At 41.7% G+C, this 26,568-nt stretch overlaps 1 protein-coding gene across 7 annotated transcripts in view; it reads right to left on the bottom strand.

Annotated features, from left to right (window-relative positions):
- Positions 1 to 26,568, bottom strand: part of SKIP (Shal K[+] channel interacting protein) — a 173,973-nt gene that overhangs the window by 120,207 nt on the left and 27,198 nt on the right. For all 7 annotated transcript variants that reach the window (XM_018007008.2, XM_018007017.2, XM_018007048.2 and 4 more), the window contains exon 2: positions 5,923 to 6,715. In XM_018007008.2, the coding sequence (XP_017862497.1) occupies positions 5,923 to 6,282 (360 nt within the window). In that variant the 5' untranslated portion in view covers positions 6,283 to 6,715. The remainder of the gene's footprint in view (positions 1 to 5,922; positions 6,716 to 26,568) is intronic.

Below are 26,568 nucleotides of genomic sequence, written 5' to 3'. Positions count from 1 at the left end.
GCTGGCTGCCCGGTTGGTTGGCTGCCCGGTTGGTTGGCCGGCTAGAGGAGGGGAAACAACTTTTAGCCATTTGCTGTAATAGGTAGTAATACTATGGACTAGGCCGCCTTTCACTTGGCCACTGCTCCACGCAATTGTACAATTGGCAAAATGTCACAAAATCGAAAAGGCAGTTGTCAGCGCTGCCTGTGGACGTGGGACTCCCATCATTAGCGTGGCACAATTGTGAGATGTGTAATTGCTGCAGCAACAACAACTGGTTACAACAACAACAACAACTGGCAGACATGCAGACGACACATTGACAGCGAGTTATGTCAAGTCGAGCGCGATTTGTTTAGCTCGAGCGCTGCCAATGAGAATTTTTGCAACATAAATAAATGTAAGCAACAAATTGAAAGCGAGATGGCAACAATTGAGCAAGCACTCACTCTATCTCTCTCTCTCTCTCTGGCTCCCTCTATCTCTGTCTCGTTCTTTATTTATTTGTGCAGCACTCTCTGATAATTGGTGGCACGACGCAACGCACAGGCGAAGCATCCACAGCCGAAGTACTCCGCGCTGCAGCGCAAAAGTGCGCGACAAGATTTATAAGCGGCTGTCAACGTAGCTGCAACGTGGTTGCAACTTTGTGGCAAGCGCTTTTTGATTTATAAGCAAAATGTTGCCGCTGCTGCGTGGTCAACCGCGGTCCCCTGTATTTATGAAACATTTCAGGCCAGCGGACACACAGCTCCTTGAGCAGCGTCCAGGAACGGGTACCGGGCTACTTGTGTAGGCAGTTGACATGGCCGCGGCGGTGCAGCGGTGCCAGCCTGGACCCGCCAGTAAGTAGCCGCCGTGGCGGCAGTAATTGCGCCGGCATGTGAAATATGAGATAAACTCCAAGTAAGGCTCCAGCAGCAGCAGCACCAACAGCAACAGCAACAGTTGCTGTGGTGCAGCGGAAACTTTCAAGCATGTGGCAAGTTGTTCAGAATCGCAACTAGCCGACAGGCGCGACAGTAGCTGACTTTAGCGAAAGAGAAAGACAGGCGACGACAGCGTTTTGGTGCCACATTGCGGCATGCGAAATAACTTCGCACAATTGAGCATGCCGACAGACAGCCAAGAGTCAGAGCCAAGAGTCCGAGCTGCAGTCACAGCCATTGCCGGGAGTCAGTGTCAGAGATTGTGGCAGTGGCAATGCCAATGCCAATGCCAGTTAGTTGCAACACCAAACTTGGACATTCTATTAAATTAATCGTCAATTATCAATGGGCCACTAAGCACGTCGATAAATTGCATGTGAACTCTCTGAAGCAGCTCCAAGCGTACCTAACGGCCAAATCAATTTAACTGCATGTCTAATTAAGCCACAATTGCCAAACTACAAGCACTCCAATTGCACAGGCACACACACACACATACGTACTCCCACTGTGTGTTGATTTTGTTTCGAGTGCTGCCAAAAAACTTTGCATGCAATTTACACGAACGCCTCCTTCACTTGCCAATGTGTTTAATTAAATAGCAAGCGTAATTAAATCGCAATTAAATTAATTAAAAAGCACGCAGCCCATTGCCTGACGGCTTTGAAGAGGGTTTCTGCAGCTTGGGCGTTTAGTTTAGGGTCTCTCCCCGCTCCCACTTCCTGGCAAGAGGGAAAACAAAAATCGTGTAGCCGCCCCGTTGGCCGCCGGCCACGAACCTCAACCTGAACCCGGAAACTGTAAACGTAGCTTTGTGTACAATTAGACTTTAATTTTTTATGAGCAATGAATGCGTTCACAGTTCTCCACTTTGGTGTTAAATGCCTGATTGAGGCACCGATAGCACCGATAGCACTGAGGCACAGCAGGCACAGTCGCGTAGCTATGCAAATTTGATTGGCCAGCTAGCCAAAAACCGGCTCGCTTTGATGTCGTACAGCGGGGCGTGGCTGAATGCTGCTCATGTTTTAATTTACGCAATGATAGGGGTCGCAGGGAAAGTTCAGACCCAACCGCCAGCCAGTCCAACAACTCCACTCAACGGAATGCAGGCCAATAATAATAATAATAATAATAATAATCAGATGCGGGCCCAAAGGATGTGTGTGTTTAAGCCTATGAATTACGAATAAAGTTTTTGGCAGTGCTGCTGCCATAATTTGTTTAATTAAGAAGGCATATTTTCATATGCAAAACTTTGACTTTTGGCATGCGCATATGCTGAATTATGTAGCACATTTATGCCAAATACATATTTTTGAATAATTCAAATGAAACTGTGCAAATCAATGGGAAAATGTCAAAAGCTGTAATTAAAATGGAATGCAATATTGGGCAGCTTAGCTCAGTCAAACACGATGATAATAAATAATCAAATAGCTAAAAATCATTGCAATCATTGCAAATTATTGATGGACATTAAATTGCAGCACGGCAAACGGGGCTATAATTTGTAAGCAGCAGCAACAACAACAAAAACTAGAGGAAAACAATACACAAGAGCCGCATGAACAAATTGAATTGCGGCAATTACTTGCCACGATACGCAGAAAATGCTCCGCACAAAAGGTGGACGAGGCCAAGGAGAAGTCTGAGCAGCAGCCGGAGCAGGTTAGGGGCAGGGAGAGAGAGAGAGAGCTGAAATCAAAATAAAAATGCACAGAAAGTCAAGTTCATAAAAATGAAATCATGCCACAGCTCAGGCAGAAGATCAAAGAGGACAAATCAATAAAAGCCCAGCGCTGAAATAACTTAAAGTCAAGCCAAAGTCGTCCCGGACCACAGACCTCAGACCAGACCAGACCAGACCAGAGCAGAGCAGAGACCGTGTTCAGTTCAGTTGAGTGGAGCCGAGCCGAGCTGAGCCGAGTCGAGTCGAGTCGAGCTAGAGCTAGATAGAGCGCTGGCTAGGCAGTTCGACCCCAAAACAACTTGACCTGGTCAAGGCTACAGGCACATAAAATAAAATTATACAACAAATGCCACAAATAAAAGACAGAGACAGAGAGAGAGAGAGAGAGAGAGAGAGATAGGGAGTGAGAGAGGGCGAAAAACTAAAGCAAACTGTCTTTTGATCTATGGCAAAAGCAAGCGCTGTCTGCCTCTGTTATTGCTGCTGCTGCTGCTGATGAGATGATGATGATGATTATAATGATGATGATGATGATGATGGGTCTCAATATGGAGCAGCTCGATGCTGCACGCGGTCTATAGTCAAGAGTAAATTGGCATAAGAAATCAGAAATCACAGAAGGTTGCTGTCCACGTTCACGTCGAGATAAATGGACGCCAGGACTGGACACATACACACAGGCACACACACACACACACACACACAAAGAGTGCACAGACCATTGCAATATTAAGTAAATATACAAAACGTTGTCGGCGCGGCGCACAAAACTAATGATGTCGATGCGGCTGCCGCTGCTGCTCCTGCTGCTGCCCCTGCTGCTGCCCCTGCTCCTGCTGCTGCCGAGTCCGAGTCCAAGTCGGATGCTGTGGCTGTGGCACAGACGAGGCTGATAATGATGCGGCTGGCAAAAGTTTAGGACGTTCTCTGTATCTGTGTCGACTGTATGTATGTGTCTGTCTGTGTGTGTGTGTGTGTGTGTGTGTGTGCTGTATGTTTCAGTTCACTCGGGCTCTTTGGCTGACTGGCACTGGCGATATACACACGCCAGGTAATAAATTTCATTTCTCAGCTGATATGGGCAATTAAGGAACAATTTTGCAGCTGAATGAGTAATAAATAAAAATTGTATGCCAGCGATACGCAGATACAAAACTGCAAGAAGTCGTCAGGCAGCCAGATAGTTTTCGGATAAAAATACACAAAACGAACGGGCGAACGAACGAACGAACGGACGAACGAGCGGACAGACAGGCCGACAGACGGACAGACAGGCGAAGAGACAGCAAGACGTCAGCAAATGAATGAATGAGCCAACACACAGACTTGGGGCAGGCAACTTGCAGGCAACTTGAGACTCTCTGATAGCCGCGGTCTCATCAGCCAAACGTAACGAACAAACCGAACTGTGGGTACGGCCACTGGCACCGGCTGTGGCACCGACATCGGCAGTCGAAAGCCTCAGCATAGCTGGGCGATGCTGCATGCTTGCCCTTTTGATGAAAACAACTCAATGACGTGATTTGTGCGGCAAGCGTCGCGTTGAACCCCCAACGAAGCCGCAGCAGCAGCAGCAGCAGCAGCAGCACCAGCAGGATGTTGCATACATTCATTTGTGTGTGTGTGTGTGTGAGTGTGTGTGTGTATTGCTGTCTCTCATATATAAATCACACATTTTGCCAGCAGATTGACGTGCAAATTCCACAAGTCGTTCAGATACCTGCAGACTTTGGTCAGTTTATAATTTCAGCTTTTGCATAATAAATCACAAAGGGCTTAAAGACGCATAGACATTGAGTTTGGGCCACGTTTTCTACTGAAACCACCTCCCTCTCTCCCTCTCTTTCTCTTCCTCTCGCTGCTATGCCCAAAAATATCGGCTCTTTGAGCATTACTTTAATTACACAAAGCCAATGGCGGCAAAGGGCGCCGCAACGCTGGCATTTTTTAAATGCTGCCGAAAGTATATAGCCAAAAAAAAAAAGAAAAAATTTAGCAAATGATTCGACGAGTGCCTTGGCTGCCCAATTGTTTGGCCCCGCAGCGCAAATGCGACGCATCGCTGCCTTTTGGTACATATAATGTCGGCACATGATATGTCGCCTCTCTACCTGAGCGTCCTGCAAAACGGCACCAAAAACCCGCCCAGTAACGGCAGAACAATGGACCAACATCCTGACACTCGAGACGGCACCAAAGCCAAAAGCTGCATACAAATGCCATTCAGGCTGCAGCAACAGGGGCAGCAGGGGCAACGCGGACTGCAGAGGGGGCAGCAACTGTGGCCGGACAGCGGGGCCACCGTTTAAATGTGCTCCACTTTACTGTCAAGTGGGACCGGGTTGACATTTGGAAAACGCTCTAACCCTAGCTCTCTCCCTCTCTCCCTTTCTCTTTCTCTCACCCACTCACTCTTACTTTGCACTTTGCTTGTCGTAGAATTTTAATTTAAGTATGTAAACTGACATTGAATAGTTTGTCGGGCTTTTGCTTTAGCTGCACCACCTTTTGTTGTGGGTGGCTACAAAACTGAACTCCACTTAAAACTACAAAAAAGAGAACCAAACCTGAACGAAAAAGGCAAAAGCCGTTGCCAGGTGAGAGCAGGGCGCACCTGAGCGCAATTTAAAACAATTTTAAGTTTTCGCAATTTTGTTTGCAATTGGATTCTCTATTACAATGCGTCAAATCAATGCACGACTAGCTAATGCTCTAAGCAGCTGTGAGCAGATGAGATGAGCTCAAGTCTATGAAAATACCTGGCAGAGATCTTATCTTAAAAAATAAGTCTAATAAAAAAGATTATTCAAATAAATAATAATTAAACTAAATATAAAATCTAAACACTTCTAGCTTCAGCTCCTCATAATGGCCCAACTAATATACCCCATTTGACTACACCTCGTAGCGCATAAAAAGCTGCTTCAACCTGCCAGGAAATAGAGTTTGAATAGATTTTAGCTCGAGTCTGGTGTGAGCTACATTTAATGAAAACTGAGCATTGCCGCAGCCGAGCGAATTGAAGTTGTGAACTTGTTGTTAGCTTGATGAGTAGCTGTCCGAGCCCAGGCAAGGCAAGGCAAGGCAAGGCCGGGGTCTGGGCGCAGCTGACAGCCATGTAGAACCATGATGCAGTTGACAGCTCGGGCTGCGCCACGGGTGGTGCAACACAGCAGCCGGCGCTAATCAACGGGCCAAGGCCCAAGGCTCATTTTAACTGCCAATCAGTGGCATCTTATATAATGTATGTATATACATATTTACATCTATATCTACACATATCTATATCTATATATATATGTATTTGCTAGCGCTTACCGGTGTTGAATATGGATGCGCTGTCAGACGCACTCCGTCCGTCTCCAGCTGTTCGGCCAGCACCATTTCCAGTTCGTTGCTGGGCGGCGTCTCGCACAGGATCTCCATGCTGCCCGAGAGTGAATTGGGATCGTTGAGCATGAAATAGACTGAGGCAGCTCCCTTTTCGCGCAGCGAGCGTACGCTCTTGAGCAGCTTGTGTCGATGGGCTGGATTATCGACGCCAATGGCGTCCAGATCGGGATCGCCGACTTGTTTGCAAATCTCCAAGTCATCGTAGCCATTGTCCAGGAAGCTTTCCGCGTATTGCGCTAGCCCCAGGGCGCGCAGCCATTCGCAAACAATGTTGCTAACGGCCATTTTGACACCTGGCCAGCTAGCTGGATGCCTGTGTGTGTGTGAGTGTGTGTGTGAATGATTTGATGGGCGCTCACGTGTGTGCCACCAATTACCGTTACAAAACGGGGTCGTCTATTAGCGCCGCGTCACGTGCCAAACGCGCTGTGCCAACAGCTGTTGCCCTTGCTCTTCTTATTCTTCTTCTGCCACTTCTTATTGTTATTGCCGCTGCTGCTGCTGCTTACAGCTTGCAATTTCCTTAGCCCGTTAGGTTAAAGCTTTACGTATTGTTTTAAATGCTCTCGTTAAAAGTCATTGCCGCATGCCACACACACACAGAGACACATGGAAGTTGATCTCACATTTTTGCAGTTTCCCATGCCTCGACGCGCTTTTCAAATTTCCTGCCTGCGCTGCTGCTGCTGCTGCTGATGGTGCCACATTATGTTGCATGCTGCAAATAAGAAAGAGAACAAACCACAATCATTTAGTTATATTCAATTATATTCATATATACACACATATATACATCGATATATCTAAGGCATTGCATCAATTTCAATTAAATCAACGTTCGCCCGCATTTGCATAAGATTTGAGCATTTTCCCACCATTTAGTGGAGCACTTCAAATCAATAGCTGCAGCGCTTCGGCTGCAAATCAAAATCAAAATTCTCGAAAATTAATTAAACCAATGGCAGCTGATGCGGTTTCCGTTTGCCACACACACACACGCAGATAGAGGGAGGGAGTGTGTGTGAGAGACACACGCACACAGTCAATAATTCTCACATTCTGGCGGCGCCTTATCGGGCAGAGCATATAATGTATGCCCCCACATACACTAACTCATACGCACACACACACACATACTTACAGGCACATCACTTTATCATAGACACTCTGACGTCGTCTCCCATGTGGGCAGGAGTTGCCCTCCCCCTGCCCCTTCACCTTCCCCTTCCACCCATTCACACGCTGAGCTGCCTACGCCTTGGCGCTTTAGAGAATCTATGAGGCGTTAAACGCAAACTAAAAGCTTAGAGCAACCAATCAACAGCAGTAGCAACAACAACAACAACTACAACTACAACAGCAACATGAACTGCAGTTTTTGGGCGTGTGCCGTCGCTTATTGATAAATGATTGATTATCAGCTTGTGGGTGCGCTGCGGTTTGCTTTGCCTTAGCACAAGAGTTTAGTGTTTGCTTTTAGTTTATCTTTAATGGATTATTTTAGCGGTTGGCAGCAGCAACAATAACGCCAACAACAACAACAATCATTGCCATAATCCACGCTCTGTTACCACGCCATGCCACGCCCAATCCCCCCACCGCCAAGAAGAGGGCAACCATCACACAAGTAATTCCTATGTGCTCCAGTCTCCCTCCCTCCCTCACTCAGTCTCTCTCTCCCACTCCCTTCCTCGCTTTGACACTAGCCATTGTTGTTGTTTCATTCTGGCATCTGTTTTTATTTCATTTTCACATTGCCATCGAATAGATCAATCATGCCTGCTCGACGTGCCTTACAAATGGTTTAATTATACACAATTATTCACCAATAAAACTGTCGAGCAGATGTCAAGAGTTGAGTTGAGCTTTCACAAAAAGACAAACAAAGGAAAACGAATGAGCAGAAAAATTGAATTTCTTCTGCAATATTTGCTCATCAAGTCAAATCATAAAAACATTAAGTCACAACAAGCAAAGCAGACAGGTCTATGTATGTATTCGTATATAATTTATATATAAATTTACATTTAAGTGAGTTAGTGAAGAGCTTCTCAGGTCGCAGATAGTAGAAAGGTGTTCAGACCTGTTCAGGTGTTCTTACGCTGCCTTACTTTGATCTTTAGACTTGGTTCATTTTGCTAAATCCAAAGAATCTGTTTTCTGCGTCTAAAGTTCTTTCTCACTGATGACATATGTAGCTGGATCTATGATCAAGAATGCTCCATAAAAGCCTTATCCACAGATAACATCAAAGATAAAGCTATAAACTCACAGCTTCCTCAATAACTTTCAAAAAACAACAAATTATTCACTCTCGACTTAAATGTGGGAAGATATCTCAAGCTAAAATAGCTTTAAAAATACATTTATCAAAGCGCTCCGACAACACACAACTTTACATATTAAATGTACGTTAAAGTCCAAAAAATATAATTAATTACTGAGCTGTCTGTCTTACTGTGTTTAGCCTCAGGTGCAGCTGCCAATTATGGCTGGCAAATGTCTTTCGATTTATTGCACAATTGCAGCCTTAATTAAAATGGGCTCGATGCAAACACGGACGGACATACATACATATTTATTATTTTTGTATATTACTGTCATAAGGGGCGGCAACCATGCCCCCTACCCCTCGCTTGACATGTCTTGACATTTAAGTTGGCTTTTAGTTAATTTATTGAATACTTTCAATTTCGTGGCCCGCAATCAGTTGCAATGTGGCTGTAAAATTTTAATGTGCCCCGTTCATTATCTGAACTCGAGAATCTAATTACCAAAAGTGCCTGCACCGACGACATGTAGACCCAGTCCCAGCTGTACTCCAGCCACCGCCAGTGCCCGCGACATCAGCAGTAGCCGTTCGCTGGCATTTTGCGGAGCGAGCGATATGTGACCTGCTCGACTTGCAGCTGACGCTATGGCTAGCCGGCTTTTGATGTCTGTCCCATACACTTTGCAGCAGGGCGTAACAACTATGTCGGACAGCAGGTAGTACGAAGAGATACATATATGGCATAGTAGTCATATTGTTGTTTTTTAACCCACAATATCAACAGATGCATTCATCTGGCTATATTTGCAGTCCATCAGTTTGGATAATTATAGATGGGCATAGACTATCGAAGGTATCTTCGTAGATTGAACATATTTTCATAAAATTTTTATCATATTAAGCATATATCGTTGCATCATTAAATATAAATATTGGGCTTCTAGAAATCAACCAAATATAAATAGACTTATATTATATATGAATCATTTTGTGTATATGCTTAAATATCTATAAATTAATATATAAATAGAAATTATTCAACTCCCAGCATAGATTAGAGGGTTAATAAAGCAAAGTACAGCCTACTTAAAAGATCAAAAGTTCGGCTTCTAAAGTGATATCTGCTTATTTCAAAATACAGTATGTGCGAAAATAATGCTCATCTCTCTTTAGCGGGATATGGCTATATTTAGCCTTAACTATGATGTTACGACAATGAAGAAACGACTCGAAAGATCTCAAATATGACTTGCTCCATATATACCATATATATACCATATATAATAACAGAAGTTCAGTCTATATATAAACTAATTCTTCTATGCGGCCTAAATAATATATTTAATTTTATTATAAGAGCTCTTCTAATTCAAAGTGTATTCAGTCTTCCACACACTTCACTCCTTGTTCGTTTTTTTTTTTTTTTTTTTCAGTTTACTCTTAACGCAATTAAAGGCGGCTAAAAACCAACAACGAACAGGAGGATAACAAAAAACAAAGAAGAGAAGAGTAGAGAAAACAACAGCAAGAAACAAAGCAAACAAAACTTCGCTCGCTGGCCTTTATTATCTTGATGAGCGGCCAAACTATTTTACGAGCTCGCCAACAAGTTAATTAGCCATTGGCATTAATGTGGCCAAGAGCGGCTGAGCGAGCAGTTGGCTGAAACGAAAATTTTTGGTGTTGTCAAATGTATTTCACTTTTATTTGCCTGACTGACTGACTGACGGCGGCGGCCTATTTCCTATCATTAATGAAGACGCCTTGTTCTTGCGTTTTATTTTTCCTTTTCTTTTTCTCATCCGTCTCTCAATTTTTATAATTTGATTTGCTTCTCTTTAATGTTTATTGCCTGCCCTCCCAGTTGGCCAGTTGGCCAGCAGCAGCAACAACAACAACAACAACAACAATTGCCCCCTCCCTTCAGCTAATGACAATAATTAAATACTCAAGTGCGTGGCGTCCGAGTTATGCATATTAATTAGCCCAATTCGCGTAGCGTGTGAACATTTTCTTGCTGCTGTTGTTGTTGTTGTTTCCGTTGCGCACCTGCACGCAAAAAAAAAAAACACCAAAAAGGAAAATTAAATAATAAAAGAGGCAAGCGCAAAAAAAAAGCAAATATTTATATATATAATGTGGCCGGGCAATTGGCGAAGCGGTGCAAACAATTTTAATTAAATGGCAATTGCGCATACGCCGCGTGTTCATGCGCCGCAGATGGCAGATAAAGCGTGGCCCAACTGCCAGCTGACAGCTGTTGGCGGTGCCGCAACGTGTTGCAATAAACGTTACCTGCAACACCAACAACCAAACAACCGACAACAGCAACAACATCAATATAAATTTGCCTGCCCCAAGTTATTGAGGCTCAATTTGATTTGGTCTCGCCTTGTCCACCTCTCACAATTGTTTCTGGCTCTAAGGCCAAAAGTCAACACGATCTGCATAGGGCTTGCTCTGTTGAATTGACACCGTTTAAATACAAACGGACGTGCTATAAACAAATTAAACTTGCCACAGCACACAAAGGCAAGAAAACAAAACAAGAAAAAAAAAGGAGGAGAATAGCCGAACAAGAATTCGTATCAATTCGAACATAATGCGTTGGGATGACGCCCACGAGTAAAACGAATACGAATCTCCATTGTGAATGAAGGCAACAACTGCTGCACAAAACCAACAACCAACAGCCAACAACAAGTCAACAATTTATTGTTGTTGCTGGCATCGATGATGTTGCATTAAATTTGGTTTGCTGCCCCTTGCCGCGCGCTGCTGCGTTGGCGTTGAACATTTGGGAAGACCAAAAATGCCAACAACAAACGCTGACAAACTTTGACCCAAAAAAAAAACTAAATATATATATAGAGAGAGACAGAAAGAGAGAGAAAGAGATAGAAAAATGCATAGGTAATAGGTCGGAAGTGAAAGGGTTTTAGTTTTGAACACGGTGCGGCACTGCGGTGCGCTTTGCCACTGACAGCGCCACAATTTGTGGCATTTTGTTGATAGAGCATTAAGGCATTTAACCATTTACAAAAAGGGGCGCGCCCCCACAATAGAAAAAGACTATATAATTATTTCATTTACGATATGGGTGTATTACAAAGTGAATACCATCAAAATGTAGACTATGCATTGACTTTGATGGAAATTGCTTTTATATAGCTCTTCTTCAAACTTCTTCAAAAACATAAAAAAGTTGAGCTCTCAAGAGTTCAGTTAAAGGGAAAACGAGTGTAAAAAAAAAAATTAACATACAATTCAATTATGTTACAAATTGTATACCTTTTAGGCAAACACTTAATAAACTTTGATTTGCCTCGGTAGATAATTTATAGATATTATGATCAGTCAGTCGTAACTAATTGAAGACACGTTTTTAGCTGATATTTACTAAGTCGCTGTGGGCAAACAGTAGTCGCTACTAAATGGAAGCTTTGTGGTGCACGATAGTATATGTATGATATACGATATACATAGATTTGATTTAAAGATTGTAGCGTAGGTAAGTCACGGCTAGAAATTTGTTTGTATATATACATATATATTGAATTTAAAAATTATTCCCACACTTTTACTTTGGGCAGTCAAAAAAATAAAAATAAATAAATAAAATATTTATACAAAAACAAATATATATATTGCGTACAAAATAATTTTTGAAATATAAAAAAATTTAGAGAAAAATCTATATCTTTTATAAATTATTAATACAAAAATAAAATTAAAATAAAAATTTAAAAAAATAAAAAAATTATAAAAAAAAATATGTATTTCAAAATAAGCAAAGAAAATATAATAAATAAATGAATAATTTTTTTGTACATTATTTCATTTATTGGTGTTATATACATAACAATATTTTAATAATTGAAATATATTTTCTCATGTTTACTTTCGAAATTTATGTCCAATTTCTTGTTCTACCGAGCATTCATGTCCATTGACCAATGAACTCATTAATTCTAAAAGCTTTTTAATTTTCAACCAGGTACTGCACCTAAATATCGACATGCATACGGACATATATATGCGTACATATATATACATATATGTATATATCCACAACTGCCAACACTTTGTCAGCTTTTGGGTGTGCATAAGACCAAACCCAAAGTGTTGCAATTTGGAACGCCTTCTCTTTCTCTCTCTGAGATGTAGCTGGGCTCTCCAAGCAAAAGTTTCACGCTGTGCACAAGCCGGACGACCTTTTGCCATACACACACACACACACACGTGAGTGTGTGTGAATATTGGCAATGCCTAAAGCTGTGCACAAGTCCAAGTCAAAAATTTATAAATTTATATCATTTTTTGTTTGTCGCTCGTTTTCTTTTTTCTTTGTTTTGTAGCTTTTTGTTTTTGGCGATATTTAAGCGCAGGTCAGGAGCAGCGGGTGGCCAGAGCGCAGGTGGCTTCACATATATACATATTTTTATATTTATCTACACTCTTTTTTTTTTTTTTGTTGGTGCCTTAAGCGTGTTTTCTGCTTAATGTTTAATGCCCGATAATTTAACATTTTTGTCTGCGTGTGTTTTCTACAATTTGTTATGCAAACAAACGGGGCCACAGTTTATTTAATAGTCGCTTATAAATCATCATCTTCATCATCATCATTATCTGGTTCGTCATCGGCGGCAACGACGGAACGAAACCGTCGATAATATCGCCATTGTTTAAACAATGAATAATGTGCGATATGCCCTCATAATATTTATTTGGCAGTCTATAACTACGCAGCAACAACATCTTCATCATCATCATCATCATCATCATGCATCAGGCAATGTGGGCATTGATTTTCGACAGTTTTTCTTAACGCCTGAGCAAAAGTCCCGTACATATGCTTCGTCTTTATTTTATTGATGGCTCCCCCCACCCATTCCTCCACCCTGCTCAATTCTTTTCTGATATTTCTTACTTGCCGCGGCTCATTATGGACAGCAGTGGCTGTGGTGCTGAGCCCCAGCCCAGTTGGCTGGGCCGCTTCCAATCGCCGTGCCAATGAAATGCAATAAATTCGAATTAAGCCGCTCACATAAAACGCCTGATTGCACACGGCGCGCGCGCCGTTGCGGCAAAAGCTAAAGTTCGTCCGCTCTCTTGGGGAACGCGCTGATGCCAACATCCTGTTGACAGTCGACTGCAGCAGCAGCAACAGCGGCAGCTATCAATATTAAAAGCGCTTATTTGACAGAAATATGACAAATGCCTGACAGCAAAGCTGAAAATAAGCGAACACAGGTTGCCACAGCTTCGGCGTTCGCCATTCGATTGGATCCTTCCTTCCTGCCCTACACCTCTCTCACTCACTCTGTCTCCTTCTCTCTCGCGCCCGCAACGATGTCCTGTTGTGTTGCGTAAAGTGCCAAGTCATTAGTAACAGGCGAGAGCAAACGTCAGATATGCTTTTTGGATTAGTCAATTCAAATTGCGTGCGAGTATTGAACCGTTGGCAGCTGCACGGCCGAAATGATTTCTGTGTCTCCTTTTGCCAGTTAGCTTGCTCCTCGCCTGATTGTCTCTCTCCCTCTCTCTCTCTCTCTCTCTCTCTCAATATCCATATGAACTTGCCATATGCTGTGCCCAGGCATTCAATGCGCGGCTTCAGCGCGACTGCCGTTGACAACGTACGACACGTGCAACACTCACGCAATTTCAATCACCCCCACTCGCTTCCGCTCTCTCACTCGCCCTCGCCCTCTTCCTCTCCCCCCTCTCACTCTCTCTCTTTACGTGTGTTAAATGAAATAAGTAAGCATCGAAAATGCGCTCAACTGTCAAAGTGGTGCAACCGCTGGCCCACGGGTAACTGTAGCCAACCACCATATTCAGCCGTCTATTACCTTTATGTGGCATGCAATGAAGCGTGCCGCAGCTACAATGCAATCACGGCTAAAATGGGACATAGCCAAATTGTAGGATAGCTTATCAGCTGGGTGTGCGTGTGTGTGTGTGCATGTGCGTGAGAGTTTTCAATTGGAAATTGAATTGAGCCAGCGCTGAGCTAATGTCGGTTGAAAGTGTGCGGCATAATTTAACAAAGGGATCGAATCCAATATGTCGCGGAATTCCTGTTCAACTGAAGTGTATCTAAGATCCAAAAAGTTCTATTGTACAGGAATAATTGTCAAATGAAATGTAAATGAAGTAAAGCAAAATCGACAACAATTCCATCTATATGAAAGAGTTAGAGCAGTTTGACTGAGTCAGTCGAGTGATCGGTTGGGTGATTGACTGATAAAGATGGTCAATCAGTGAAATTGATTGGGGATCGAATGCATTGACAGACTGGGGATCGAATGCATTGACAGACTGCTACAGATGTAAGCGTTAACTAAGTGGTTGAGTGATTGACTAAACAACAGAATAACGGATTGATCAGCTGACTAACTGTCCAGTAAGAAACTAGCAGTTGATAGACTGATTGATACGCATAACATGGAAATGCTTGATTGATTGACAGATTCGCAATAAGAAAGTGGCTGTTGATTGATTGATTGAATAATAACTGTAACTGTGAGTACGCATAATATGGGAATGCTTGATTGATTGACGGATTCGCAATAAGAAAGTGGCAGTTGATTGACTGATTGAATAATAACTGTAACTGTGAGTACGGATAATATGGGAATGATTGATTGATTGACGAACTTAAAATGAAAAACTCATTAATATCAATCTATTCGATTGGCCGATTGACTGATTAACTTAACAGGTAATTGACAGACTGACTCTACAAACGATTTACTGATTGACCCAATCACTGAAAGATCCACGTATGCAATGATTGATTAACCAAACTGACTGTCCAAATTACATATTACCTCATCAGTGAGGTAATAACTGACTGTCAATGATAAACGGACTCATTGAAAGGCCAAGATAGTAAACTATTGAGTGACTAATTGAATGATAATTGCCTCATTTCATACTTCAATCTGATTTCAATAAGGCTTAAAATATATTCTCAAGCCAAAAGCGCGTCTCCTCAATAAAAATGCAATTTAAAGACCTATAAAACGATATCAAACCAGCTGCAATTGCAGGTCTTCCGCACTTTAAAGGCTTATGAAATGCGCCTCAATCAAAGTCGAATTCAAATTGACAATCATGTTAATAGTTATGCATCTCATTATGTTGGTGCATGGCACTGGTATTTGGCGCATTATCAGCTCCGATATTCGCGCATAATTTTCGCGTTATTTTAAAATGCACAACAGGCAAATAAACACGACGCTTTGCGCCAATTTCATAAATATTTTTATGGCGTTTAATAAAATTTTATTGGCAGGGGCTGCATGTTTTATGACCGTCTGTTGTGCGGCTGCCTGGCCGGCTGCATGGTCTTTGGCTTGTCCATGGCTACTTCAATTTGTCGCCGTGCTGCAGCAGTTGATCAAACCAAAGTCCCGACCCCGAACCGCCCCCTTGCACTTGCAGCAAGTGCCCCCTCAACTCGCCCTCTCTCTCTTTCTCTCTCTCTCTCACTCTCCCTCTTTCGGTCTCTATCAGCATTGGCTCTCATTCTGTCTGCCATGGCAGCATGCGATTTTTTGCGTATTTTAACGCTTCATTGTCAATGCAACTGACAGGCACTTGCAGCCTGCTGCCTGCCACTGGAGATGACGATGGAGATGGCGATGGCGTTGCCGATGGCCATGGCGATGCAGGCAGCTATGCAACGCGACGTTGTCATCAGTTGCAACAATTACTTAAATGCAGCTATAATTTTTATGCAGACGGACGGGCAATTTACTGGGCCAGCCAGCCAGCCAACCGGACGGACGGACGGACAGCCAGCGAGCCAGCCATCCGAGTGCTTATGGCTATTTTCACAATTTTATTTTTATTATTATGAGTGCAACTATTATTATTATTACGCCATTGACTTTAATGCTCGTGCTTCAAAATAATATTCATAAAAAAACGTATATACATATACATTTTTATATGTATATGTATGTATATAAAATACCAGCATAGCCGACATATTAAAATACCAACAGAGTGGCGATAAAATAATTGCATTATTGCTTTTTCCAGCCCGTATCGTCGGTGTCAACCTGCAATAGTTGGCGATTCGGAAAAAATGTGATATTTGTGGTCCATTAGCTTGGCGCATTGTTATACATTGCATATTTATTAAATTCCTGGGAATATATACAAGTATATAGACATACGCATACACTCCTATATACATGTTTCTATTTATAGCTAAGCATTCAATTAAAGTAAAAAGTAAACTCTGGCAGGCAGCTCGTTTGCTCATTCATTCATTAATTAAGCTTTGGCTAACAAGCCTTCATTCAAGATGCTCCATTGAGCAAGCACTCAAACCAATATACTCTGTAAAAATTGCTGAGAGCAACAAATATAGAAATTCTCCAACCAGAGTTGCCACCACCTGCCCTAATGAGTCAACCCCACTCAGTCTACTCCATATCACTAATGTTTCTTTAAAATTCTGATTTCTTCATATTCATATTCGATTAGCCTAGCCCACCCTGCCGCTGCCTTGCGCCCTCTACAGGGTATTTATGAGCAGTGACTCAACTCCGGCAACTTTTATTGATCAATTTCGGGTATTTAGCATTTTGTCAATGTGTCATATTGGCCGGGGCCATCTCCTTCATTGGGTCTTCGTCATCTGCCCGCTCCGCCGTCCGTCTCTTTGCCCTATGCAATTTGCGCGGCACATAAATCACAGCACAATTCGGCGCAGGCAAATAAAACATTTTTTACAGCATCTTTTTCGTTCTCGTCATTTTGGCAGCGGCTCCATCTCCGGCTGATTGCCGAACAATGGCAATTAACCCATAAATGCCCACATTTAATCGCATCTATCCCCCTTTCGCTACGCTACGCCACGCCACGCCCCTTCACTCCAGCCCAATCGCAGTCCAATTAATTGAAATTCAAAGCTCTGGCTTTAACTTTGAATTTGAGTCAGTTTTATGATGGTTTTTTGCCGGTTTCTGTATAATTTCACTTTGCTCCATGCACCATGCCCATCATCATAATCATCATCTCCATCACCATCATCGTCATTATCATCATTGTCATTGACTTGTGTTTCCAATGAATAATAAAGTAGAGTGGAGTACACCAAGCCGTCGCCGTCGCCGTCGTCGTCGTCGGCGGCGGCGTTGCCACAGATATAAATCAATTCCAGAGAAGCGACAAAATTTACATTCCGCTTCGCCTGCGCGTGGATGTGGATGCGTGTGTGTGTGTGTGTGTGTAGGATTGGAAGTGGCAGCCCGAGCGGGAGCTGTAAATGGAGCTAACACAGATAGAGAGAGCGAGAGAGAGATAGCATATTGGAAGGGGGACTCTGGAAGAATGGGGATCAGCCATTTGGCTTATTGAGATTTCATCGGAAGTTTTGTGCGCATTGTGTCACAGCCGCATGCGTATTGAAATTTATGGGAACGGTAAAGCCAAACGGCATTGTATTAATAATAAAAAAAATATATACAAAATAAAATAAAACCAAAATCAAAGAAAGAGAGAGAATGAGAGAGAGGGTACGGAAATCGTTATCGTTGAAATCGTGCGAGGCGATACAATTCGTAAGCGTTTAACTTTAAGTGGGCCTTGATTAATGATCACAAAGTGCGTTGCGGTCGGCCACGCACCACAGGAGGCTGGCAGCTGGTCTAAAAAGCTACAGCGGGGGGCAATACCAATCCAGCTTGAATCGAAACACTTTAACCTTGGCTAAGAATTCAAGCCAAGCACAAGCCATAAATTTCGAAACAGTTAAATTGTATTCCAAGTTTAGACAAAATAGTTTCCACATGGAAATTACAGTACGATAACATCTACAGCTTCTTATGTGCATACTTAATTCTCACAGATCAAGTCATGTGATGGTAAACTATATATATTATGATCATATATGGAAGATCTTATGAGCATTCCTAAAATATTGAATTATCTTAGAGTTAAGCAGAATTTGATATCCTCTTAATGGATGCGTCGTATTAAAAATAAAATAGCTACTAAAAATGCGAAGCAAAAACTATTTTACATTAGTCCAATATCTCTATATATACATATGTCACTATATGTTGATTCAACTCTGTTGAGCTGCGAAAGCAACATTTGATACCTTCCGCTCAGTGGGCTCTCTCTCTCTCTCTCTCTCTCTCTGCTCTCTCTCTCTCTCTCTCTCTCTCTCTCTCTCTCTCTCTCTCTCTCTCTGGCGACTCTGTACAGCATCTTTAGCCTTTAAACTATATCTATATCTATACCTGTCAGACCCTTAGCTGCAAACATGTCCAATCAATGCCACTTCCATTACTTAAAAAACCATCAACACAATGGCCACAGAGTAGCTCAAATTTCACATTAAAAATAAAACGTATCTACACACATTAGGCAACGCGCACATAAAATCGAAAATCGAAATCAAGAGAGAGAGAGAGAGAGACAGGGAGAGACAGACTTGGAGAGAGGTGGCGAGGTAGCGCGGGATAAGATGGAAATTTCATCATTCTGATTAGCTGGTTGCGCCATCAACTTGAATTGTCGTCTAGAATTTGTGGCTGCGGCATATGCCATAAAAATAAAAGACGATCCATTAATGAAAATTACGTACCACACGGCGCATACAAATTTTCCAACTGACTGCAAACGACGCACGATCAGATAAAATATATATACAAACAGACATATATGTATATGCAAGAATAAAGGAACCATATATATTAAAGTTGAGAATGTCATGGCGCTGCTTCGTACAACAATATGACAGGCGACAGGGAGCGACAGAGAGGCAGAGTGGCAGAGCGGGAGGTTAAGATTCTGGACAGGATTCAAGGTAATGGCAGCCAAAAATTTATGCCGATACCCACACGATTCTCTCTCTGGCCCAGCTCTGACTGTAAACCGATCCTCCACGCGCGCTACACAATGAAATTTCAGTTGAAATGAAAAATTGACAAGCCAAAAGAGGAAAAAAAAAACAGCAGCAGCAGAGAAAAAGGAAAGTGAAGACGGACAACGCTGGCTAAGGACGACGACAACAATTACACAAATAAAATGCACAATATTAAACGAAATTATACTCTATATACATGTGTGTGTGTGCGTATGTGTGTGTGAACTTCCCCTCTCAGCTCAGTTGGCAGACAAGCGACACAACAAAGGCCAACGGCGGCATAAAACAAAAGGGCCCAAAGGCATAAGGCTGACAAGGCAGCTGTCCCAATGCCGCTATCTCGCTCTAGCTGCTACTCGCCCTCTCTCGCTCTCTCGCTCTGTCTCTGTCCTTGTTGCGGTGCCGTGACTGCGTTGTTGCCTGTGTGTTTTGGGTTTGCCTTGAGCCTGCAGCGCATTTTATGTATCATTTTTCATGACAGGCAGCTACTCAAATGCACACACGCACACAAAGCGAAAGAGAGAGACTCATACACACATACACACACACACACACACACACTCACACACATAGGCAGCTGATATATCCGCCTCGCTTGACAGTCGCGCAGTTGACAAGCACTTCAAAGTGCAATTGCTGCAGCTAATTACAACAAAATATGTAACTACCTCTCTCTCTCTCTCCGTCTCTCACTCTATCTCTGTCTGTCTCTATCCCACTCTATGTGGCACTCGCTCCCGCTCTATTACATTTAGTCACACACATTAATCAACACGTGGGCAATGCTAATGAAGACGCATCTTCACTCACAACTCACTTCAATTCTGATTTAAGGCAGCCACCCAAAAATGTGCCCAAATACATATATCATTATTTGGAATCTGCCAGACAGCACGAGTTCATATAGCTACAAGTGTATGGGTGTGTGTGTGTGTGCTGGGACAAAGACTTCATCATTTAACGATTATTTCTAGCAATTTTAATGCACTCACTCAAACCGCTCGAGTCGAGCTGTTGCAGGTCTCGTCAGCTCACCTCTATCTATCTCTCTCTCCCGCTCAGCTGAGCCACCTCGCACCCTCTCTGTCTCTCTGCGTGCCCCTTTTACTAACGGCAACATTGCGAAAATTTACGATGCCTGTGACACAGTTAACTCATGCTCGACACCAAAACATATATCAAATGTGTGGCACGACTTGGAATGACTGAGCCACAGAGCCACGGGCAACGCCAGCCTGAGGGTAAAGGCTGCATTACCTGCCGCTGGCACCCAATACCTCTCTCCCTCTCTCCCACTCTCTCTCACTGTCTCTCTCTTACCAGTCTTACTCCTGCCCTGTTTCAGTTGCAGCCAGGCAAACAATAACGTGAAATATGTGCGGCGTTTTGCAATTCATACGCAAAAATGGATGAGCGGCGCATTTGAATCGCAATGCGGAATGGTTCGTTGGTCTGGCCTGGTCTGGTCTGGCCAGGTCTGTTCTGGTCCGTTCAGCTCAGCTCAGCTCTGCTCTGCTCTGTTCTGGTTTGGTTTGGTTTGGTCTGGGGGCAACGGTAGCAGCCGCCACATAGCTTTGTGGCAATGTGGGTTGCGGGCATCAAGGACACACATATTTTGCCGGGCACACAATAACACATTGTAATGGCAATGGCAAAAACATAAAATTAAAGTGTCGTACGGCCAACTGTGGAGTGGCGACTCGAGTGGGCTCCATGGAGCGGGTGGTGGTTTGCATTTAATCTTCCAATTGAGTGCGTGCTAGAGCCGTGGCTCTATGGCCATGGCTATGGCTATGGCTGCTGTCCTGACATAGATAAACTGGCATATCCTGCCTGTCTGCACCTCTCTTCTCTCGCTCTCTCTCTCTCGCACTCCCTTCTGCTTCTTCTCTTTTTTTTTTCAGACCGGCATTGCCAACATTTTTGCTTTTAAAAAACAATTAATCTTTATTAGCCGGAGCCGTTGGTAACTTTGTCGATGGCTCAAAAGCCAATTAAAAGTGTTTTGCCAGTGCAACAATCAAAAAAGGCGGCGCAAACCCCCAAAAGAAGCAAAAAATATGCTCGAGTGGCAATGGAAATAACGCCCGTTCGGCTTTTGGCTTGTGTAATTAATCATTTTTACTGATTTTATATTACATTACTCGCTCTCTCTCTCTCTCTCTCTCTCTCTCTCTCTCTCTCTCTCTCTATCTCTGGCTCTCTGGGCATTCAAAGAGAGAGCGAGAGAGAGTGAGCGACACAGGGAATTGTGCAATATCCGTAAAATGTGCAAAAGTTGCCATCAATATGCTACGCTCGGATACGTCCATCAGAAATGCATTGAAGCGTAGATCCTTTCGTGTTACCGTGCCTCAGCGACAAAGGATTCGTTACGGATTTATTGGCAACTTGATGCGTACCCTGGCACCCGGTCCTGACCCTGATCCCCCACACATGGCCATGGTCCTTCGCCTTTTTGTGACTTGGCTGCCTGCTTTGGCTCGTGGCTATAAATTGACTTTTCCTTTTGCTCTCCCCTTTTTTTTGTGCCCCCCACCTCTTGCTCTGATTTGCCGAAACTCCATTGCACATCAAAAAATTCACAGTGTAGAAAAACACACAACCCTCGAAATTAACAAATATTATTGCAAAAGAAAAAGTTCTGTTGCGGTCAGTTAGGCTAAATTCCAGGCCCGAAATAAAATAAGGTATCTAAAAGTTTGCCCCGTTGCCAAATTAATCCAAAGACAAATCATTAAAAAGGCAACGAACGACATTATTACGCTGCGACTTAAAAGGACTTTGCGCATTGGCAGCGCACTTGAATGGGATTAGTTACCGATGGCCGAAACAATACAGTCAAACAAAGGCGACAAAGCAAAGCACAGTGAGAAAATCGAGTATTACGAATTAGAAATACACTTTTGAAATAGACATATCAATGAAAGATTTTTGTAGGCAAAATAATGATATATTATTTGATAAATGCAAAACTTCTTTTTATAAAATTCTTGAAAATATTTAACATAGTTTAAGATATAAAAACTTGTATGGAACTCGAGAGTAGTGTATTTATTTTACAGAGAATCATAAATTATTTTTAAAATTCCCAAAAATATCCGAAATGTTTCTTTGATTTTTTTCTTATTTTTTAATAATTCTTTTTTTTTATTGTTTTTGTTTACTTTTTTTAAATTAATTTTTTTTTTTTTTTTACTTTATATCAAACAATTAAAAATGTAAAAATATTTCCTTGACAATTTTAGTTTGTTAATATTTTTTTTTTTTATATAAAATAAATTTGTTAAAAATTAATTTATTTTAAAAATTATTGTTTTCTTTAATTTTAACATTTTTATTATACTTCTATTTAATTTTTTTTTTTTTATTATAAGGGGGGTTATCAAAAAGTGCATGCCTCGATTAAAAATAATAAATAATAATAACACGATTATAAAGTCAATAAAGTAAATGAGCATGTCCTGATTTTCTTCACGCCTGACAAGTCCCATGCTAAATGTCTAATACCCAATTGGGTGAGGGTATTGCAGCACAATAAATTGTTAATCATCCCCGCGCCTTTCTCACAACATTTTGGGGTGTGTGCAAAACAGGAAAATCGTGGAATAGAACAATGCATGGAAATCCCTAAATGCTGTTAAACAGAAAACAAATGAAGTCGGGGTGCAAAAGGATTTCTGCATTAGCGCCGCAGACAAGTATTGATGGCTGGACACGGCCTACAGCTGGCAAACGTTTGTATATAGAAAATCACATCTATATATGTAAGCTATGTGTGGTATGTATGTATGTATTTAATTTTAGGGTTAGTCAGAGGGAAGTTCAATAATGTCGCCAAAATGAAAATACGTAAAGATGCGTGTGGCAAGGGGCAACAAATGAGTGGTGGTTGCTGCATGCTCAGAAATTTCTATTTGTTGTCAACATTTGCAGTTGTTGTTTATTTACATGTTCTTGTTGCTTTTCCTTCTCCACCGTCATAGAAAATTAGCAGCGGCAGCAGCAGCAGCAACACCCCCCAAAGAAAGACGTGACGCTTCAAATCAGTTTATCAAAAATATTTGCCCAAACGCTTAGCCCGAACATATTCCGAGCTGTTGACACTTTCCACAATGTTTGTTTAGGTCTCTTGCGCGCGCTCCCTGCCCTGATTGGGTTAGCTGCTAATTTGAGCCACTCTCGGCAAATGCACTTTTAAATTACATTTTCGACTAAAACTCAATTTCATATAAAAACTTGCAGCAGCAACAAAAAATTGTCTTCGTTGCAACACGCAAACGAAATCAAACAGAAATATGAAAAGTTTTTTCTATTTTTTTTTTTTTTTTTTTTTTTTTTTTTTTTTGCAGCTAAAGCGCACAGCAGGAATCAGGTCAACTGGACGTATGCAAATGCCATGTACAACTATTGTAGCAACATGTAGCCCAACAATGTGCACAACTTGTTAAAAACGTTCTTCTTCTCATTCTTCTCCTCGCTCGCCTGTTTTTTATTGTATTGCATACACAGAGCAGCACGCAGGCTGTGGCAGTGCTGCCTGTGCTACATGTGGCATTGGCCAAAAAGTCGGCTGCGCCAAAAGCAACGCCAAGTGCAACTGCAACTGCAACTGCGGCTGCGGCTGCGGCTGCTGCTGCTGCTGCGGCTGTGGTAACAGAGCAAGACAATGCCAACGGGGCAGACAGCGGCTCGGCAAAGCCAATGGCCCAAACGAGCAACAGTCATGGCCGCGGCTCTTTGTGGCGCTGTGGGGTCTATTTTTCGTTTCATATTTCTGCTGCAGTTTATAATTCACGTTTATTCAAGAAGAGGCACAAGAGAGGGAGAGAGAGACAGAGAGAGAAGGAGCGACTGAGAGGGAGAGACATAACTCAGAGGCTACATTAGCAATACAGGGGAGCTCTAAGTGACATCATCTAGCTGATTAAATAGAGCTAATACATTTTTATATTTTTTACAGATTTTTTAAATTTTGTTCAAAGTGTAATAATCAATTATATAAATATAGATTAATGGTTATAACTCGATTTGATATATAGATATATTATATGAATACTAAAATATAGTAAATACATACTTGTGTATATCCATATAGTACAAAAAATTCATATAAATTTATTTTCTTTTAAATTTTCCAAATATATTTAATGAAATATTGCATTTAAAATGCATTTCAACAATATAACCAAATAATATTTACATAACTTAAATTTGCAAAGCAAACGTAATCTATAGCTTGTGAATCAAAATAGAATACCATTCGCTAAGACTATATAAGTCCTCAGCTCGTTGCCTATGTATCTATAGCAAATATTGCCTAGCTTCTGTCTGCAATGCTGTATAGTCTTCCGGGCATCATAATTATAATTCCTTGAGCACAACAAGTGAGCTCTATGAATAACAAAGCAAAAAACATAGCTGAAGTTCTTAAGCATCAATCAAAATTTGAGCTCAGCAACGATTACAAACTTTGCTACGTTCATTTGGACAGAGCGAATAATCTTGGTGCTTTGGAGCTCTGCAATTTTGCTTATTTATTTTTTTTTTTTTTTTTTTTTTTGTTCGGTATATTTGGTAGCACCTAAGCCCCGAAGCCGACACAAACCAAAGTTTGCTCTACGAATATGCATTTTTTTTTTTTTATTTGCCAGGTTTACATTTGCTTTAAGCCTTTTTTCGATTTCGAGAGAGTGCAGGCCTGCATAAAAACCAGTTACAAGGGGAGTTGCATATTCGAAAAGGGTAACAACAACAGCGACGCTGGCAACAACTACAACAAATAATAGCATCTCTCTCACCCCTCACTCTCTCACTCACTCCCACTCTCTCTCCGTCTCCCTCTATTTCGCAGTGCAAAGTGCATTGAGGCGTGCGCCTGCAAGGGATGGACGCCATTTGTTTACAAATAGCCAAATACAAAATGCGAAATGGAAAATGCAACGGCAATGGAAATGGGAAATGGGAATGTGAAATGGGTATGGGTATGCTAGATGTTAGTTGCATAATACATAACTATGTATAACTATATTTTGCCAGATTTTTTTCATGATTTTTTCTTTATATTCGTGCCCGCCCAACTGTGAAATTGTGTCAAAATCGGCTGCTGCAGGCGGCACTTTGCTGCAGTTGCAGTTGCAGTTAGCTTTAAAGGCTGCAGCACAAAACAAGTCAGGTTTGTGGTATAACCTGCATCTCAATTGGGAAGAAGTATATTGGGCTGAGTTTGGTATACGATAGATAGTATCCCAAAAAATAATTATTAGTTGATATTATATATAAATTCAAGCTCTTTTCTTTACAGAAACCACTTTCATCATCTCTAAAAACACTCTTCAGCCAATCCCATTCCATCCAATTCAGTCTCCAGTCAGTCAGATATACCCGTCTAGATTCACTTACTTGATTTTATACGCTGCAACATTTATAGAACTTGCCGAGCAATTTCGCCAGGTACGTTAACTGGCAATTTTAACGGTATATTGTAAATTTCATTTAATATGACAGCGCGGTCCATAGCTAATAAAGCTATGCCCAGTCCAGAGTCAACTAATTGGATGCGGCCCAGATTTCGCCAAGAAACTTACCTAAAAAGAGAGAGAGAGAGAGAACAGATTAAGAGGGATGAGCGAAAAAAAAAATGATTTAATAAGCAATTAAATTATTTTAATAACATTGACGCAGGCGCAGCTAAACAAACTGCACATAAAATTGCAATTTTCCAGCAAATTCATAAGAAAAACTACAACAACAACAATTAGAAAATTCTATAAAATCAGGCCGCAGGCGTTTGGCAGCAAAAATAAGAAGAAGAAAAAGCGGGCATTAAACAAAAATTAAGAGACGACTACGAAGAAGAGCCTAAGGAAAAATAGTACAAAAAAAAAAAAAAAAAAGAGAGTAGCTCAAGCTTGGGCGAATATTAAATACTCTTTAGGGCTGTATTTGCTATATCAGTGATTGACTATACTTCAAGAATTTTTCAATGTTTTACAGATCTTTGAATCACAAACCTTCTATTATCTCCCATCAAATATATGATTGTTTTTTTTTTTTTTTTTTTTTTAATAAGTTATTCAGTTATCATATGATGTTATAGTAAAGATAATATAGTTTAATAATCATCATATACGTAGTTCCATCAGATAGTCTGTATATTTACGAAGCTGTCATGGGCTGGCACTATAATGGGCAGAGCTGGCCAACTAAAGAACTTGTCTGCATTGTAAAGAACAGATGAAGCGACAGAGCAACGTCTCTGACAACTCGGCTGCTGATACAGATCAGGAGTATGACGCATTAGGCCGAGCGTTACACATTTCACATCGTAATATGACTAGCCGCTGCAAGGGTATACAGATTGTACAAAAACCAAAGGCGCACAGCTCTGGCCAACTGGGCT

The sequence above is a fragment of the Drosophila arizonae genome, chromosome 2, assembly GCF_054131065.1.
Source record: "Drosophila arizonae isolate 15081-1271.41 chromosome 2, UAZ_ARI_1.0, whole genome shotgun sequence".
Taxonomy (NCBI): Eukaryota; Metazoa; Arthropoda; class Insecta; order Diptera; family Drosophilidae; genus Drosophila; species Drosophila arizonae.
This window is presented reverse-complemented; position numbering and strand designations above follow the sequence as displayed.